General features: G+C 48.8%; 1 protein-coding gene across 16 annotated transcripts in view; it reads left to right on the top strand.

Moving 5' to 3' along the window:
- The window catches only part of MSI2 (musashi RNA binding protein 2), a 224684-nt gene that overhangs the window by 130498 nt on the left and 75068 nt on the right, over positions 1-19118 (top strand). For all 16 annotated transcript variants that reach the window (XR_004360399.1, XR_004360398.1, XR_004360397.1 and 13 more), the window contains exon 7: positions 4467-4515. Coding sequence is in view for 11 of the 16 variants with exons in the window: in XM_032707177.1 (XP_032563068.1) it covers positions 4467-4515 (49 nt within the window). In the remaining 5 variants the exon portion in view is untranslated. The remainder of the gene's footprint in view (positions 1-4466; positions 4516-19118) is intronic.

Raw genomic sequence — 19118 nt, 5'->3', positions numbered from 1 at the left:
GTTCATTACAGTGAGAGCAGCCACGGACTGTGCTGGGTCTGATCAGCTCCTGCTGCCCCGTGGAACAGAGGAGTTGAAAATCCCAAAGAGGAAAGTGGGAGCTGTGACTGGAGAATGCTGTGTGTTCCTGTGCTGGGCTAGATCACTTGCATTAAATTCAGAGCCTTTCTGAGCACAATTAATAGTCATTTTATTTAGGTCACTCTGGTTTTGTTGCTTTAAATGTATGCCTCCATTAAAGTGGAAGAAAATCAAATACATTTATCTCCGTGGAGCCTTTTGTGAAGTGGTTGGGCATATTTTAAATAACCCTGAGAACTGTTAGGATTATTAAAGCCTTTGGCTCCTCCAGGTTTCTTTTCTGTCCTCCTATTCTCCCCTGTTCCTCCTTCCAGGCAGTGAGTAATGAAGTGGTAGAGCCCTTCCTTTTCTCAGAGCCCCAAGTGGATTGGAAAAAAAAAGAAGTTAAATAAACTGAAGCCCATTAGTTGGGCTTTATGTAAGAAACTGGGTCTGCATTGGCTGTATGTATGGGCTGTGCTGGGACAGGGGAGTCTGTGGGGCTGAAGTGTCCATTTGTAACCGGTGTTCTCTGGAAAGGCTTTGTTTTCTTCTTTTTATTTACCACGAGTGCTAAGACTGTTCATTTTGTAGCACACTCTCACTTCATGGCCAGAATTAGTCCAGATTAAGCAGCTCCTTTAAAGCCTCCATGTCAAGCCATACTACATCTAAAACAGATTGAGGTTTTGGGTTGCCAGCTGGTTCCCGAGTGTGCTGGGTGGAGGTGGCTCAGCCTCCCACACCTGCACTGGGGAATCCAGGGCTTGGCTGGGGGCTGGTTCTGCTGTGCCCTGGGAATGGGCTGATTGAGGGTCTGGCTGGCAGCACGTGGGGTAAAGGCCAAGCTTTGCAGGCGGCAGTTCTGTCTTCCAGTCTCGCTTCTATCCCTGGAAGAACCTTCCTTTTCTTTTGTAAGCAAGATGTGGGCTGGGTGTTTTGAGCTGAGACCCGGAAAACTTGCAGTTGAGCATCTTTAAAATTCTGGGCGAGCGCGGGAGCGTCGGGTTGGAGGAGGGGGTTAACTTGTGCAGCCACAGCTCCTGAATGCACTTGAGTTTCGGCTGTGGGTTGTTTTTTTTCCCTTCCCCTGAAACAGGGATCAATTTGCTTACTACAGGGTTTACTGCCGGTTACCTTGACTGTGTCCCTTATTTCTCCTTGATGAAAACTTGAACAAGCCGCTTGTGTTTGCTTCACAGAGAACCGTGAGAAACGGGCTGTGTGTGTGAGGCAGTGTGGTTTGCTCATTCTATTCAGCCCTTTGTATATTCAAATTCTTCTAGTTTGAGTTCTTGCTGTTCTGCCAGATTTCCATACCATTGATGGTTTTTTTCTGCATTAATAAGTTTCTTCCCCCCCCCTCCCTCCCATACCCTCGCCACCTTTTTGCGACTGGTGAAAAGTTTTTCTAAGCACGCCGCCCTCTCCATATTGATTTTTCTTCTCCTGCTTGTCTAACCAGCTCTTAGATGTTTTATTTTGCAAAGCGTTAATAGAATTTTCCTTTTGCCGCTGCACTTTATCTATTCAGGAGGTTTCAAGAAGTCTCATTGTGTCACTGGACTATGGAGGAAAGAGGCTATTCTTCTGCTACAATGGCTGCCCTAAAAAATAACGCAGGGTGGGGTAAGCTCAGAAAGGGCAGAGACGGAGATAAAATGTTCTGACCTTAGGAAAGAGAAAAGATAACCAATTAGACATTGTTGAAAGGGCACCAGCTGGCTCAAAGAACACCCCACTGATTATTTTTTCTTCAAGGCACACACGGGCCACGGCTGAACTCGGCTGCAGAGCCGCTTCCCCCGTGCAGGTTTGATCTGTGGACTGGCAGGGCTGACCCTTTTGCAGGGGGCTGCTGCCCGGGCCTGATCCCAGGAGTAGGGGTCAGTGCTGGAGGGGTGAAGCTCCTGCTCCGGGATTCCTGTGCTCCTCAGGGTCCCAGCCAGCACGCTGGAAACCTGCCAGGTTAGCCCATGCAGTAATAGGGATTTATTTGCATAAAGAAGATCTCTGCCAAGATCATCATTCCAGTGAAGGGGGCCTTGGTACACATGGCACAAAGTGGTGTCTGCCCAGAGGACGTGTGTCCATGGGGAGCGTTCGACAGGTGGGAGAAGGGAATGGAACTGCAGATCCCATTGGGGCCAGGAGCTGCACCCAGAGCTCCTCACCCTTCAGTGCTCAGTCCTGGTGCCAGGACCAGTCCCTCCTCTGCCCTGGCAGCCCTTGGAGGAGCAGGATGTGGCTGCACAAGAGGTTCAAGTCGTGCTGCTGCAGCTGAGCCCAAGGGGTTGGGAGACCTTGGGCTGAGACACGGCCATGCTGCAGTGAGGGCAGAGTCACAGCCTCATCTGACAAGTCTTCTCCCCCTGACACCAACACAGCAGCCTTTTTGGAAGTCCTCAGTAATGTCCTCTCAGGAGGAGGTGTCGTTTTGGCAGGACAGCCCTTTCAGTGTGGGTCCAGCCTGGAGATCCTACACACAGCATCAGCCTCTTGGTCAGGGGACATGGGACCTCCCTTGGCTGCTGGGTCTCTGCTCCCGGTCATCCAGGAGCTCTGTGGGCTCTGGGATGGGATTTGAGGCAGAAAAGTTACACGGGAAGAGTCCCAGGTTAAACCTTTTGCAGCAGTGATGGAGTGGGGACAGGGGGTGGGTGGCACACGCCGGGTCCAGGCGCTGCTGCTGCGATGCCCCAGGAAACAGCAGGAGGTGCAACATGTAATTTTTGGTTCCAGTGAGGCCAGGACCTGTGAGAATGAAAAATAAAGATTGCTGAGCAAATGTAGCCGTGAAGCAGAGATAAGCAGCAGTGGCAGGGTGAAGGGCAGCACAGTCCTTATCTCCCTCCTGGGATTGCTCATCCTGGTGAGTTTTCCTCCTCAGAGGGAAGACAGACAGAGGGACAAGGGGCTCCGTGCTTAATGCGCTTTGGATTTTTCAGTGCATCAGCATCTTTAGGTCTCAGTCATGATGGGGATCTGGAGATCTGCTGTTCTGCACCCCCTCAGTCCATCACTAACACTCTTTGAAAGTCATTCTGATCGAAAAGTTAAGAACAAGTTAACCAGAGACAGGTTTTCAGATGAATTTTAGGCATCACGTAAGGTTTTGCTGTGCTGTATCTTTTCACTGTTTCCTGGAAAATATTTGTCCTGTAGTTAAGAGAAGTTCAGACTTTGTTTTTACCACCTTCCCAAACTCTCTCTGCCCAGCCAAGGCTGAGATGGTAATTTTACACAGTCGTAGGCTGAATGTTTGTCCCCTGCCTAAGAGGATGGTTGGGGGGACAGGAGGACCCTTTGGTGGCACTGTGTGAGGTGAGCAGAGTGTGTAACTGCATTGTAATTCACTTAGCTAAAACAAATGATTTATAGAAAGCCAGAATATAAACACAAGTAAGTACATAAAAATTACTGGGGGGGGGGAAATCAAAAAACCTCAAACTCCACTCCTTGCCCGTCCCCCAGGCAAGGATTGGAGTCTTGTAAAGGATAAAACTTTTTCCTTAAAGATCTCCCTTCCTGCAACACCTTCTGCAGTTGAGTGGTTACAGGTTTTCATCAGCCTTGAGTTTACAACAGGGAATTGCAAGTCTGTAATTTCTTCTCAGAGCTTGCCCAGGACGTGTCTGGTGGTGCGTGGGACCCACCTGCCCCCGCTCCTGCGGCCTCAGAGCAACAGCTCAAAGTGTGATAATGCTGGGAAATCAACCCCAGCACAACATCCTCCTGCAATAAGTGTAAAATTTTAGGTGTGGCTGCACAGATTAAATGGAGGTGGAATAAATCATGCAAATCCTAATGAAAGTTGAAAGCAATTTGGTTGCACTTCAATACGTTTCATCAGTCATCTCTCTTCTGAAGTGGAAATGCCGAGCCTGATGCGAATTAAACTTTCTCCCTCCTCCCTCTCCCCTCTTTCCTCCAGCTTTTCAAAAGTCCTTTTGAAAACCTCTGAATACCTTCCTTGGCTGACCAGATTTTACCCTGTTCGTACCTCTTTCTAACCTCGTAACTCTCAGCCAGGACAGTGACTCTGTTTTGGAGAAGTCATGGGCTTGATTTGTATCCACGGTTCCTCTCTTGACCCTTCCTTATCTCCCTACAAAAGGGAAATGAGGCACAGCCAGGGATTGGTGTGAGATGGAAGAACTGCTCAGATATTTGGCTTTTTAGGGTGGACACTTTTAGTGTTCGCTTTTCTGCTTTAAGATCAGGTGTCAGCCAGGATGGGGGATGAAAGCACCAGGTTTCCAAAACGAGGAACTGACTGGCTGAAATCAAGGAGATCTGCTCCATGGAGGCTGCTCCTGCCCGTGTCCCCCGTCCTGGTGTGTGTGTCGTGTGTTCCAACCCTCAGCAGTGTGTTAAAGCACAAATCTCCCCTCTTTGTCTTGCAGGTAGAGGACGCCATGCTAATGTTTGACAAGACGACCAACAGGCATAGAGGTAAGAGAGAACAGCCAAAAATCAGTGTCAGCGTGGTGATTTGGTGGCTAAATCCATGGTGCTAAATTCCTCTGTCCTGGAGGTTGCAGAGGAAGGATTTTCTTGTTAGAAATGGCTTTTCTGCTCAGTCCAATGACTTCTCTTTGGGAGGACCATTGTCAGGCTCCCTGGAGAGAGTAAAGCCCATGGAGCTGGTTGTGCTGAGGCTGCTGGGAAGCAGTGGGTTTGTTCTGAGGTGGCTGGCATTAGTTAAGCTGGGCATAAGGCCAGTTAAGCTGAAACACCAGGAAATTAAGGTGATAACCCCTCTGCTGGGGTTTCAGGCGTGCTGGAGTCCTGGAGCTGAGTGAGGACTGCTCGTCCTCCGGCGGTGTAGCTCAGAACAAGCAGGATCTCCAGGAATTTCCCTCCACATATTTCACGAGAGAAATGAGGTTTCATCATCACTTGTACAGTTCTGTGAAAACGAGCTGAGGGTTATTTTCACTGTTATGGCCATTCCTTTCAGTGGAAATAAATGACTCTGCTCCATCTCTCTGGGAGCCGTTCGCGTTCCCGCCGCAGCAGCCGCGGAGCTCCCGGCAGCCAGCACTGGCAGCACTGCATCCCCCTGGGAGCAGGGAATGTGCCTGGGCTCTCACAGCGGCACCAGGAGCTGCTCTGGGGACAGGCTCCAGGACCCTGTTCCCCCCTCTGTGACCGAGGTTGATTTTCAGCATGGTGTGTTTGGCTCCTGCCCCTGTGCGACGGCGCTGACGGCAGCGCCAGCTCTGCCCGTGGCCTCTCACGCTCCGACCTCTTTGGGGGGCTCTGGATTGATCTGGTGGCTCTCTGAGGCACGGATGTGTTGGCTGCTTTGAGTGGTTTGGGGAGGCTGCCAGAGGGTGGGAAGGAGCCTGTACCTGGTCAGAATGGGAGCCCTGGGAAGGGGAGACAGGGGCAGCCCAGGGAGTTGCCTCACCTTTGTGTCGGCACAGGGTCATGAGACCTGACTGACCTCCCGGCGCTGTCTGAACCACTCACAGCTCTGAGATTTGCTGTAACAAGAAACTCAGTTTGTGTGGATGGCTGAGTGAGCCAGGCAAGCCTCCGGGATAGCATTCCCTCCCTCCCAGGCACTGATCCCTCTCTGAAGTCAGGGACTGTAATACCCTGGAAAATGCAGCCACAGCGAGCAAAAGACTTGCTTAGGAAGATAAGCTCATTCGAGCCAGGGAAGGTGTTGTGAACAGCCAGTGCCCATCTGTGTAAAAGGGATCTGTTCAAAACTTTTATATAGTTTGGAAAGTTCAACCCATGGCAACTTCCTTTTCTATCCAGGAATTTTCCACCCATCTGTGCAAAACCACCCTTAACCAGGCCATAAATACCTTTCTCCATTCAGGATCTTGGCACCTTGTTTATTGCATTTAAAAGCTGCCTGATGTGGAGTTTTGGTCGGGGAGGGCTCTGGTCCCAGCCAGGGACACACTCAGCAGGTTTGTCCTGAGACAGACAGGCACAGTCTCCATTTGCTGAAATGTCCCAAGTCCTGGAGTTTGGTTCCCACTTGGCTGTGCCTACCCAAGCCCTGTTCCAGCCCACTGGTGTTCTCTTAACACCTTGTGCCTGCCCTGACCAGGCTCCAGTGCTGGGGTGAGCAGGAGACTCTGCAGGGACATCAAAGCGGAGCAGTGGTGTGTGAGTCCCCCCTGTGCTTCCTGCAGGCAGGATGTTTGTCTCTCCCACCTTCCTCAAGGTGACCCTTGCTCTGTCCCCAGCCAGTTGCTCTGTGCTGCCGTAAGCGCTTCCCGAGGCGGGAGGGCACCGGGAATGTTGGTGTCTGTGCTCTGCTGGTGCTGAGCTCTGCTCTGACAGCCCTGGTTCAGCGTTTCTGTGCTCGGAGGGGAGGCTGGAGCAGTGTGCCAGGGACCCTGTGATCAGGTGTGAACCTGGGTAATGAGCCCCAGAGGACGGATTCCTCTTCCAGAAGCACCTTTTCACTGACTTACCTGGAGAAAGGGTCTGTAACTGCTGAAGTTGAGGGCTGCAGGTGTGGGGGGGCACCTTGCTTGCCATGAAACCTTTTGGTTTTTCCACAAAGGGCTTTTTCTCCCCACTGTGTATTGAAAATGAGAGGCAACATCATCTTTTCTTTCCCCCCAGAAATTCTGTGGATTTATTTTGTTGGCTAATTTTTTTTTATAGTCTGTTTTTCCTGCATGAAAGCCGTGACATTTTGATCCACGCTGGCATCCTGGTATAAGCTCCTGCATGAGAACTAGGGGGGGAGGAACTAAGAGCCCCAAAAGACCAAAAGCAGGCTCCAGAATGCCCTTGGGTGGAGGTAATGTTACCCACCCCCCATGCTCCACCAGAGTTAGACTCCATACCTGGGTCTGTCCCACTTGCTTGAGCCTCCCTCCCCACTCCTGGCAAAGAAGGGAGTTCTCTGGCACCCAGGAATCTCAGCTCTGTTTGGGAGGCTGTATCCCAGGGAACAGGCTTACCCCGTTGCTGGTTGAAGGACAATGCTGCTTATTTGCTGGGATTAGCCAGAATTCCTGTGAGTGGGTGAAACCTGGACAGTGCTGAGGGGCAGAAAGGTCTGAGCTCTGAGTCTTTACCTCTGCCAAGTACAGGTAGAAGGAGGAATTGAATGTAAAAGGCAGAGTAAGAGTCCTCTTGATCTTCACACTTGAATTTATCCAGTCTTTTCTGGCATTTTTTCCTGCTCTGCACAGGTAGCTACAGCTAATCAGGCTAATGAACTGGCTCAGGGCTGTGGTGATGAAGCGAGTTCTGCCGCCTCGATCTTCGATAAAATCACCCCAGATTTTACAAATTGTGGCGTTCTGATTGTGTTGGAAGCACGTTTAAAATGCTGTACTGTGCAGCAACAGTGTTAATGGCAATTCTTAAAACCACTTGTGGGTTGCAATCTGTATCTTCAAATTAGCCACGGGAAAGAGAAATGGCAGATAAAATATCCGCTGTGGTTTGCTGTCGTTAGTCTATGCCTGGAATAATCATCCTGGGCATGGGAGGGGAAAAGGATTAAAATTCACTGCTAGAAGGCGAGAGAGATTTCCTTGCAAGCAAATTGAGAGGGTTTGTTGACATAATTCTGGCACGTGTGTGTTGCTCCTGGTATGTATTTGGGGAGTGTGTAACTTGCCTGCACACGCAGGACCAGCACTGGTGGGTGGAAATGCAGGGGTTGAACCAGGCAGAGGGGTTTTCATCACTGCTCACCCTTGCTTGAAAACCCTACCCAAAATAAAATTCCATACCTTGGATGGAGCACTTTGCCTCTGCGATGGACTTGATGATCTTTTCCAACCTTGACGATTCTATGATTCTATAACCTTAAAGATGCTTTCAGGCTGGCTGGGCTGTGACTCTGCTGCCATCTTTTTTAGTGTCTGTTCCTGGACGTTCTCAAAGGAAAATAAGAAAACAAGGAAAATTAAGAACTGTTGTGTTTCGTGCCAATCTGTTCAGCCATATTAAAGGCAGGGTGTAAAATCTGGGAGTATTTAACTGAAGGGGTGGTTAATTTTTGTAGTATTGTAGGCAAAGCAGTGCCTAGAATCACTGGGATATCTCCTTCCAAGGGTTCTCCTGGCTTGGCCACTGAGCTGTGACAGTGGGAATGCAAAGAACCTGCACTTGGAAGACAAGTATCCCTGAGTCAGTTTAGTAAAGATACCATTTCTTCTTGGAAAGAAAGTGCTGATGATCCTCTGTTTCTGTACCCTGTACTGTACTTCTGCACTTTTCTGAAAACCACACACAAAAGTTCTCACAGCATTCTGGCAGATCACTTTCATCACTTTCTTCACTGCCTAAAATTTCATAGAGCTGAAAATTACTGGTCAATCTTGAAAGGATTCAGTAATTGGAAAGGAGAAAAAAAAAAAAAGAGGGTGGTGTTATTTTGTTACCCTTGCAAAGTGCAGATAAAATCTGGAGTTCAGCATTAGTTATTGATCTTTGGGGGTGGAGGGAGCCTGGCAGGATGATGATGTCCTTCTAACTTCATTATGGAGGGGAGCTCCAGGGAGCATATCAATGTGCCGTGGAGCCGGGGCGGGTGCTGTGCCCTTGGGCCTGGCAGGGCCTGGGTGGTTGTTTCCAGCAAAGCAGGACACAGTGGGCTGCTTGAGGAGAAAGAGGGAGGAAAGGAGGGTTAGATCAAAGTCTGTGAACTGGAGGGGTGAAGGAGTGGGCTCAGCCCTTCCAGGCTGTTTGTTTTGTGGAAAGGAAAATGGAGTGGAGTATCCCCTGATAAATCAGTTCAGCAGCTCTCCTTCCTCCCCTTTCTGCCACTGTTAAGTGTAGAATGGTGTGGGTTGGAAGAGACTTCAAAGATAATCATGTTCCAAGCCCCTTCCATAGGCAGGGACACCTTCCATAGACCAAGTTGCTCGGAGCTCCATCCAACCTGACTTTTGAACACTTCCAGGGATGGGGCAGCTTCTCCAGGCAACCTGTGCCAGGTCCTCACCCACAGGGGAAAATTTCTTCCTAATATCCCATCTAACACTGCCCTCTGGCAGTGGGAAGCCATTCCCCCTTGTCCAGAGTCCCTCTCCAACTCTCTTGGAGCCCCTTTAGGCACTGGAAGGGGCTTGGTTCCACGTCTCAGTGGGATGCTCTCGGTCCCAGCCCTGGCTGCTCGCCACCAGTGTCTGTTGTTGGTGTGTGCCTGCAGCCATCAGCCACCCCAGAAGCTGTCCAGGACCTGCATCACCACAGCCCCATGTCTTAGACTTGCAAAAAGCCCAAGATTTTGAGTGATTGAATCCCCCAAGCTGTAATTGCAGGTATTGAGTGTAATACTATATGTTTTTCAAAGCTGTCCAACCCCCAGAGTTATTTTCATATCAATTAACCCTCTTGCACGGCTCGGGATGGCAGCAGAGAGAGGAGGGAAGTGACAGCGTGTGATTTGGACTTCTTTAATCTTAAAACTAAACAGAATTAAGGAACAGCAGGCTGTCTGCAGGATACAGGCATCATCCTCCATGTTGGGGGTTGAAGCATCTCCCGAGGACGGGCTCTGGTGGTGGCAGAGCTTTGGGATTGCTCAGTTTTCACAGTTGTTGCAGAGTTGTCGTTGTTTCCCTGTGCCTCTGAGGAGGGTGCCCCGGGCAGGGGCTGGATGGTGGGTCCCCTTTGGGTCTCTAACCAGCCTCTTCCAAGGGGTGCCCACCATGCCCTCGAGTAGGACACCAGGAGGCTGCTGGCACCCTCACGTGGCATCGCAGACACTGGTGTGCCCAAGGCTGGGGTTTGATCTGAATCTGCAGAACTCTGACTGAAAGTTTTGTGTCCCCCATCCCACCAAACCCAGGAGCACAAGGGCTCTCCCATCCTTCCCACCGACTCCACTCTCGAGGAGGACGGTGAGGGTTGAGCTTCATGTCTGCTCTGTGTCCATGTAGCAGATTTCAGTGCATGAAAGTAATTGTCCAGGTGGAAGCAGTTGGCATAATGGTTGTGTTTATTGGAAGAGACAGGAGTGATGCTGTTAGTGAGATATTGGCTGTGCCTTGGCAAAGGAGGAGGCTTTTCTGAGGAGAAAAATAGCCTTTTGTGTTTTGTCCAGCTGCCAAAACCTCAGTTCTGGAGCTGATCTCTGAAGTTATAATTGACATTTTTATAGATGAGATATAAATATAATTAAGTAGCTGCAATTATTTGTTTATCACCATCTTCCTCAAGCCAGGCAAGGTCATGTGCATTTAAAAATACATCCCCAGGCAGTTTTGAGTAAAGAGTAGTTAAAATATATAAAAATAATTGCCTGATTTGGTCATTTTGAATGTAGCTTTTCTTGGCAGCAGCCTGGTGATCACTCTGAACATCGTTAGAACAGCTCAGAGGGAGCCTTCCCTCTGCTCACAGAGTTGTGCTTTTAGGAGGATGGGGTAAGGGAGAGCTGCTCCAGCAGGTTTGACCCGTAGATTTTGGGGAAGCATCCACAGACACGGTGTTGATGTTTTTTTTAGAGCATAAAGTGCTTTAAGGGCTTTGGATGGAAAATGTGACATAAGCTATAAATGGAGGCAGTGTTATTGTTATTGCTTTCCGAGATGAGACGGGCTTTTATTCCCCTGTCAGCTGTATCACTTCATAAATGGGACTCCAGAGAGTGCAGTTGTTTTGCGGGAAGCGCCGGCTCCACACCGTTCCCTCACCGTGAAATTCCTCCCAGGGACCCAGGCTTGGCAAGGAGGAGAGATTTAACCCTTGATGACAGAGTGTTTATTTTCTCCAGAGTATTGGGGGGGAGCAGTAGCTGCACAAAAGAGGTTTAGAGCAATTTTTAAGCAAATATTTGCTTCTAAACTTCACGTGAGGGCTGCAAAGATTCATTAGTTAATATTATTTACCATTTACAGACCTATCAGTGCACGCCATCAGTCACACCTGTCTGTTTGGATTGCAGCGATGACATGTGCCATGTTAATATTTTATATGTGTGTGTTTTTAATATTACATCCCTGCTTATAAATATTCATGTCCTAAACACATTAATGGCTGCAACGCTGCAGAGAAACATTGACATCTCTGCACCGTGTCACCCGCTCTCCTCCATCCCGATGGAACCAAAGGGAGAGTTGGGATCACTGTGGCTGATGAACTGGAGCACGGGAAGAGCTGCTTTTGGGGCTGGGTGGCCACTTCTCACCAGTTTCCCGTTTGGCACCAGTTTTTCCCCCTTAGGCTCTCTCCAGGTGATGGGGACCGTGTGTCCCCTGGGACAGGGTGACACCGTTCCGGGGCTGTGGCTTTCCCAGGGTGCCGTGCCCATGGCCCCAGGCTCTCCCAGCTCCGTGCCACTCCTTGCCCTGGTGTTAATAAACACCAAACGAAAAGGAAAAGCTGCCAATTCTTGGATCCATCTCCCTTGTCTTTTAATTTCCTGGCCGGCGCCTGTCGCTACCGCGCGGGCACCTGACGTGAAGTGTAAAATAAAGGTGGCCAGGCCGGTGTGAGCCCCGTGTCCCAGCGGGCTCCGGGCCGGAATAGCAAATCAGGCTCCTGGCCACGCTTTTCCAGGCGATTATGGAACGTCTCGGGTGGTTACAGTCATCCTGCCCCCGGCCTCACGCTGGATAATGCCACCTGAGGCTTGGAATAATTGCCCAGCTCTGTACTGTCTGTCAGACCTTATTGCTTAATTTTATACCCGTAATGAAAATTGCATCCAGAGCAGGAGACGGAGGGAGCAGCTGCCCTGGATGGGATGCACCCAAGGAAGAGATGTCTGTGAATGCTTTCTCTGAAGAAGGGGAGAGGCTCAGCTTGCAGCAGCACTCAGGAGAGGGATTGGCATTTTTACTTTCCTGTTTTACAAACAAATTTCAATAAGAATACTAATTAGGAAAAAAAATTCCTCCAACCTCCAGTAAGGGCTGCAAACACAGCACAGCAATTAGTTTGGAATCTCTAGTTACACAGACTTTACATGAAATATCAACTTAAAAGTGCGTTGCAAAGGACAGTCTGTTTGTAAACTCATTTGTATCTTGTCTTCATCGCCAACATGTGTAAAGAAATCACTTAATTCCCTGTGCCCAGAGGGAGAGCCCTGCACAGCCAGACCTCTCTGCCCTGGATTTCTCCAGCCTCCTTTCGATTAGCCCTGGGACAGGTTGTAACAAGAGGAGACGTTGACTGAAGGGCTCAGTCCCACGTGTTTTCTGTGGCACCTGTACACAGGGGGTATTAAGTAGCTTTACAAATACCAGCTGAGCTTTCTGGGGCACAGTAAAGGATGATTTTGCAGATCACAGAGACTGATATCCCGGTGCCTTGGGTGGGAAAGCAGAGACACAGAGATGGAAGAGGGCAGTGCTGATCTCACAGGTGTCTGTGTGGCGTCCAGGGCAGGACTACAAGCAGGAATGGGGTATTTCCTTCCTGTGGAACTGCAGTTAATGGTCTCTGTCTTAAAAAGAAAAATCTTCCCATTCACTTAGTCCTGAAGAGCATCAATAACAATGCAATTAAACCACAGCAGTACTGGAGAGGGCAGAGGAAATCAGCAGAGCCACTCTGATCATTGCAAGGTTCTTCAGGAAACATAAAGGGAGAGTGTGCAAATATTAAAGTGTGCAAATATTTAAGGACTTTTTCTAAATGATTATAATAGTTCTGTTACACTTGCAGAAGTTGGGGGGGTGTGAGCTCTGCTGGGATGAGCTTGTATTAGAGACACCACGTCGTCTGCCTGGCTGAAGCTGTGCTGAGGAGAGTGAGGTCATTTTAATACGAGCTCAGTTTGCCATCTCACTGTCACTGCCGACAGCCAGCTTGAGTGACAGATAAATTAGCACAAATCCTGATGATCTCTGAACAGAAAGAAACCCTAAAAGCCTTGAATAAGTTCTTGCTTATGAATCTATTTAGCTGATGAAACCAAACCCCTTTTGCTTCCCCAATGCAAGAACGAAGTGATTAGCAGGGAGTGCTCCAAGTCTTGTGGGACTGTTTGGAAATGTTAATTGAGGAAAGGCAGAAACGGGAGAACAAAATGCAACATTTCCATAGCCAAGCAGTCTGCATACAACAGGCAGAATTAAAATCAGCGTGGTGACCTTGAAAAAACAGGCAGCTCCTCGCAGGCAGCCCAAAAATGTGATATGAAAACAGAGAAACGCTGTCGCTGTCACTCCCTGGTGTGTTGGTTCCTTCTCCCAGTGGATCTCTGGGAGCAGACTGGGTGAGTCCTCTCCAATGTGCACGGGGGAGCTTTTGTTTTTCATAGGTCTATGCTTTCTGTCGGTGGGGTTTGCTAATAGAGCTTTTGGAGCACTTGTAGTGAAGGTGAGGAGGATGCTGCACAAAAGGGGCTGGTTTGTCACCCAGGAGTGAGTCACTTCTGTCAGCTCCCACCTCACTGTGCAGGGGCCCCGGATGCTGCTGAATCCCTTCATTTTACAAGGTCATTGCCATATGTAAAGCCTCCTGGTGATCTGTTTAAACAGATAACACATCCCCTGTCCCCAAAATCTTGGAGATTCAGCAGAAATGTAGGTTACACAAATAATGCTGGTAACGAAGCTCTTACCCCTGAGCCTCCCTTGGCTCTGCTGCGCCGTCTCTCCGTCCTCACATCCCTGGCTGGGATTCTGGTTTCCGGGCATTTATTTTGAAGTGTTGGTAGTTCAGGTGGGGATGCTGATCCGAGCTGTAGGTGCACCTCTGCAGGTGCACGAGCATGTGCTCGAGTGTGTGTCTGACCCGGCCCCGCTCTGGGGAGCAGGAATTGCTCCCAGGGCCCTTTTTGTGAGGCAGAATCTCTGAGCGACTGCTGCTGAAGGAGGGCTTGTCAGGGGGGTGGAAATGAAAGATTTCTTTAATTAGTTTGATTAATATGCCCTGGTAAGGCGTGATTTTGCTTATTCTGTATGTTTTTGGTATATATAAGCTGAAGTAAGAACATCTGGCACTTTTTTCCGCCAGATCCGATAGAATAAGTTGAAAAACAGCTTCTTTCAGAAAACTGCAGGTCGGCACATTTGGATTGTGGGGTTTATCTTTCTAATTTATTGAGTGTTTTCTGGACCAGAAAGGTACCTTCAAGTAGAGTAATAATTCACAGATTGTTCCCCATTTTGAAACACCTTCCTGTACTAATGGCTTCCTGAATTGTCCACTGTGGAAGGAGACCAGGAGCGAACAAATCCAGTATCACTAACCCTCCTGAGCCCTCCTGTGAGTGATTCCAAACCCTTTTCAGTTGTGTAGGGAATGGAGCCCTTTGTTGTCCCAGTGAATCCCAGGTCAGATGTGAGGATGGGAACACTGAGCATGGATCCAGGTCTGGGTCCATGCCTCACCCTTTGACCACAGAACCACCTCTCCGTATTTACTCTCAGTGGGACCATTGCTGGCCCCAGTATAAGTAATTTGGGAGTTGTGAGGTTGACTTCAGTCTCAGCAGTGCCCTGGTGATGGAAGTCTCCCTCCTTTTCTGTTGCACGAGTCACACGTGAACACACGTGTTCAGCAGCACGCTGGAAATGAGGGCAGGATCCACAGGGAGAAGCCTGGCAGGAGAATACACTGTGTTGTGGCAACAAATACTCCCTTGTGAGCTCACAGAAAGCTCACATGAGCTAAAATCACTGTAAAGTATTGGAGGGGGCTTGGGTTTTGCCATTTCTGTTTCTGTGAGCTGGATTCCCTCTGGCTCTCTCTCTGCTGTCGGTGCCATCCCATCCCAGGAGTGGAGTGCTTGCTTCCCTCAGGAGCAGGAGAGCTTGCAGAAGTGTGGGACTTGTTTCCTTGCAGATAAGCAGCCTATTCCCCAGCTCCCAGTGATATCCCACAAGTTTTCTCCTGCCTGTTTGGCTTCGTTCTGCTCCGTCCCTGGCAGGGCAGGAGCACAGAGCACTGGCTCCATACCCGGCCCCGTGTTTTGGGAGGGTTTGGGAGCAGCAGGAGGCTGCTGGGAGGTGGAGGTGGGCTGCAAACCTGCCTGGCTGCCCAGGGAAGGAGCAGCTGCAGAGGGAAGATGGGAGCAGCTGTGGGTATGAAATTAGTCATTCTATGAAGAAATGGATTTGATAAATAATAAAACAGTGGTATTAACAACAGATGCTTTCCAGGTCAGATGACTTTGATAAAAGCACCCAACAGCCATGGGTAATGGTATGAAAAATATGTATCTATATTTATAGATCTATTTATATGAAAAGGCATATAAATAAGTGTGTGTGTGTATAGCTCTGTGTGTACATGCTCACTGTAAACGTACCTGACATTTTATTTCTGGTTTAAAATGACAGTGGAAGTGTTGCTGCTCCCATTCTTCACTGGCTTTGAGACTTGTCAAGAAAACCTGAAATTTGATCAGTTCCCCCGAACCTGGCGCTCCCTCCTCTCTTCAGCACGGGCTCCATTTGTTTTTATATTCATACCTTTTCATTTTGATAACTGTTTTGATTTGGAAAATACTATGCCTTATACAATGTTTCCTTTATGATGATGTAGTGTGCTCTTCTTATCTTTCACCTTAAATCTCTGATAAGAGCATTTTAAAAAATGAAATTGCTACCTGGCACCATTGCATGCTCCTGGCTGCCTGCCAGGAGATGGAGCTGCTGGAGGAGAGAGGAGAGGAGAGGGGCTTTGGAGAGCCTTCCCGAGGAGTGCAGGAGCTGGGCTGGGATGGAGGAGGCTGAGGAAGGGCAGGAAGCACACCAGGACCAGCCTCTGCCCTCCACAGCTGGGTCCTCTCCTCACTCAGCGACAGCCTTTGAGTCAGTAGGGACCCCCCAGCCCTGTCACCCCTGTGGTGACACCTTTGCAGGGGTGGGTTTGTTAACAGGCTTCGGTACCAGCCCCGTTCCAGCGATGCCAATGGTCACTGAATGTTTCCCTGTCTTTGTTCCCTGCTAAATTCTGTCTTAATCCAGTGACAGTCCTCGCTGCCGTGCCGGGAGGGAGCCCATTGAGGGGAGGCTGGAGGGTGTCTCAGTGCTGGGTTGCTTTGTTTTCCCCTTGAAGCTGTCAAAGTGAACCTTGGGATTGTGATGTTTTTGTAGTCTGACCAAACATTGCTTGAGTTTCCAGCACGTCCAAGTAATTGAAATGTTTTTGGGTAACTGTTGGTTGTGCTGCAGAATGTGATTTATCGGGGGAGGCATCAGCAGGGGGAAATATCAGTAAATAGAACTGTCTGACATGGCAGGTCGTTTTTATTTTAATGTAGTAGATTTAATGAACTCTCGTTGTTATAATTCATGGCACTGGCCAAATGCATCCATTTCCCCTCCATAATGATGTTCGTTACCGATCTGCCCTTCGTTAGCGGCGACTGCGGCTGGAGAGCTCCGCTGCCTCCGCTGCCTCCCCCAGTGCAAATGTTGGCCAATAAATCGTTGCCTTTTGCATCCAAGACTATTAGCAGTAAACATAGCCAGGAACTTCCCCAAGTAGTTAATGCAATATTAATTATTATTATTATTATTATCGACTCTCTCAAAAGGCTGTTTGCAGAACCCTGTTTGGGTGTCCCCGGGTGTTGGGGTTGTGGTTATCGGGTGTTGGGGTTGTGGTTATCGGGTGTTGGGGTTGTGGTTATCGGGTGTTGGGGTTGTGGTTATCGGGTGTTGGGGTTGTGGTTATCGGGCCGTCGCTGCCGTGACACCTCCCCGGGAGTTTGTGGTGTTGGAGTGTGTCGGGGTCAGAGCCGAGAGCAGCCCCCAAATCTGCTGTCAAGTGATTTAATAGCATTTGTGTCCAGCCTAACCCAATCTATCTCACCTCGCTGAGAGGGGAAAAAAAATAATCCTGCATCAAAATTACTGCTTTTGGAACTGTCTTGTCTCTTTTGAGTAGGAACTGGAGACAACGAGACAAGCTTCAATGGAAGCGAATAAAGAAACGTTACTTTGTGAACACAATCTTCTGGTACCAGTCACTTCTCAACAGCCATTCAATCAAAATGCTAATGGCAAAGGCAACAAGGGAGCGAGGTTATTGTAATCCTAATTGATAGGCTGCAGGGATGGGGTTTGATAAGTGCTGTTGAAGAGATGTTTTTGAAATATGATTCCCTTTAATTACAATGATACTAATAAAAAATGAACAATTGATTTAATGATAGTTTTCTAGGTAATGGCTTGAAGATTTTTTGTTCAAGTTATTTTGGAAGTTGTTTTTTTTTTTAAATGAGAAATTATGAAAATCACCTTAAAAATAAAGCTGTAGTGGCAGGTAGTGACTTTATCTCAACTTGCGTGGCTACTTTGCATCAGAATTAATACTGTCACATCTGAAGCTCTTGAATAAGAAATCCAGTCATTTATTTATACAATAGACTTTGCTGAAAGCCCGCAGTTGAAGCCACGTTGCATGTAGGAATGCATTTAATATCTAATGCTTATAATAATTAGGATCAATCATGCCAGCAAGGATTTGAAAATACATTTTGAGGGAGGGGCAGAAGGGGCTAAGGGGTATTCACAGGGGTTTTACAGTGTGTCTGGAGCACCAGCTTGGATCGTATTACTGGAGATTATTGACATTGGGTAACAGGAAGCTCCAAACTGAGCCTCCACTTTCCCAGTGCAGAAGCATTTTCTGTGTCCCCTGATGGGTGAGAGAGTTGTGCCCATGCTCTGTGTGCCTGTGTTCCGTGGGGCTGCATCAGGACAGAGCATCCTGCCTCTGGAAATGGGAATACAGAGGGGAAGGGGAGACCTGTCACTAACAGGCAGCCTCTGTCTCAGCTAATTTTTGATGAACTGATAACAAAGCAAATAATTATTTTTTGGGGGGGTGGTGGGGTGTTTTGCTGTCGTTGGCGTGGGCGGGGGCTCCTGGGGCAGGGAGGATGCTCTCTTCTGCCTTTCAATTTGTCAAGCTCTCTCTCAAAGATCTGCCAGAGAAGAAAGGGTAATTAATAGGCTTGAAGTCATTTCCGATGTGTCAGTATTTCTGCCTTGCTTCCAAGTGATAATGTTCGCTGGCTCGAGGCCTCCGGGGAGCCTTCCATCTTATTAACTTGTCTGGGAGAAACAGTGAGTGGGGACAGCTTGGGCCAGTGGGTGACATGAAATAAGGATTTGTGCTGTAGCGAGCTGTAAACACGGGGGCCAGTTGAGTAAAAAGTGGAAAGAAAAAAAAAAAAGAAGGAAAAATATATTAAAAAGGCCACTGGTCACAAGTGTGGATGATGGAGGGGGGGATGTGCTTTATTTAGGGCAGCCTGTACTCAGCTCACAGAGCTGGAACTGGTGTTGTGCTGTGTCACCCACAGCCGACTTTGGCAGTGCCAAAACCAGGTCCTGGTTCTGTCTGGGTCCCTCTGACCACAGTGCAGGTCACCCATGGCCCAGCCTGTGGCTTCTGCGTTGGCAAAATAGTTTTAGTTTTTTGACCCAATTTCCCACTGTTGTGAAGCTTCAGGGTCTTGCTCTGGAAAGGGATGTGTGGGAGAAGAGAGGGTTCTCTTCCCTGTGTTACAGGGATCTCTGCACCTGTAATCACAGGCCTGTGTCAACACAGGATCTGGTATAATTGCCTTTCCCCCCCAGTCCTGGTGAGATTTGTTAATTACAATTAGAACACTTAAAAATAGCCATGATTTTCGAACTGGTTTCCCAATTATCTTGTATGATGGAGGAAGGAGGGTGGATGGGATGTCAGTTTTCCTGCTCTGCCCAGTTCAGGACCTGGCTCTTCCAGGTGTCCCTCCTCTGGGGGGGCTGTCTGTGCTTCAGGAGGGTTCCAACCCCAGTTCCCTGGGCGTTCCGGAGGGATGGAGCCGGGGCCGTGCCGGTCCCACCGCCCACGAGCTGCTCCTCGGGAGCGTTCCCTTTGTGCTGTTCTGAAGTAGCAAACCTTGGCGTTTTGGGTCACTGGGAAGGAACAGGATGTCTTTCACATATTGACAGGGTTTTATTTCTTCTCTTTTCTTTCCTGATCTCACTCCTGTTTGTCAAGCTCACTTCTTCGTTTTCCAGAGGTTATGACTAAACACTCTGACAGCCTCTTGGCAAAGTGTGAGGTGGCCACAGTGAAGAAAAAACAAGGAGCCACCTCAAAGCTCTTCAGTGATTAAGCCACTTAACTGGCAAATTCTTCTCTTCCACTGT

This window comes from Chiroxiphia lanceolata, chromosome 20 (assembly GCF_009829145.1).
Source record: "Chiroxiphia lanceolata isolate bChiLan1 chromosome 20, bChiLan1.pri, whole genome shotgun sequence".
NCBI classification, from domain to species: domain Eukaryota; kingdom Metazoa; phylum Chordata; class Aves; order Passeriformes; family Pipridae; genus Chiroxiphia; species Chiroxiphia lanceolata.
This window is presented reverse-complemented; position numbering and strand designations above follow the sequence as displayed.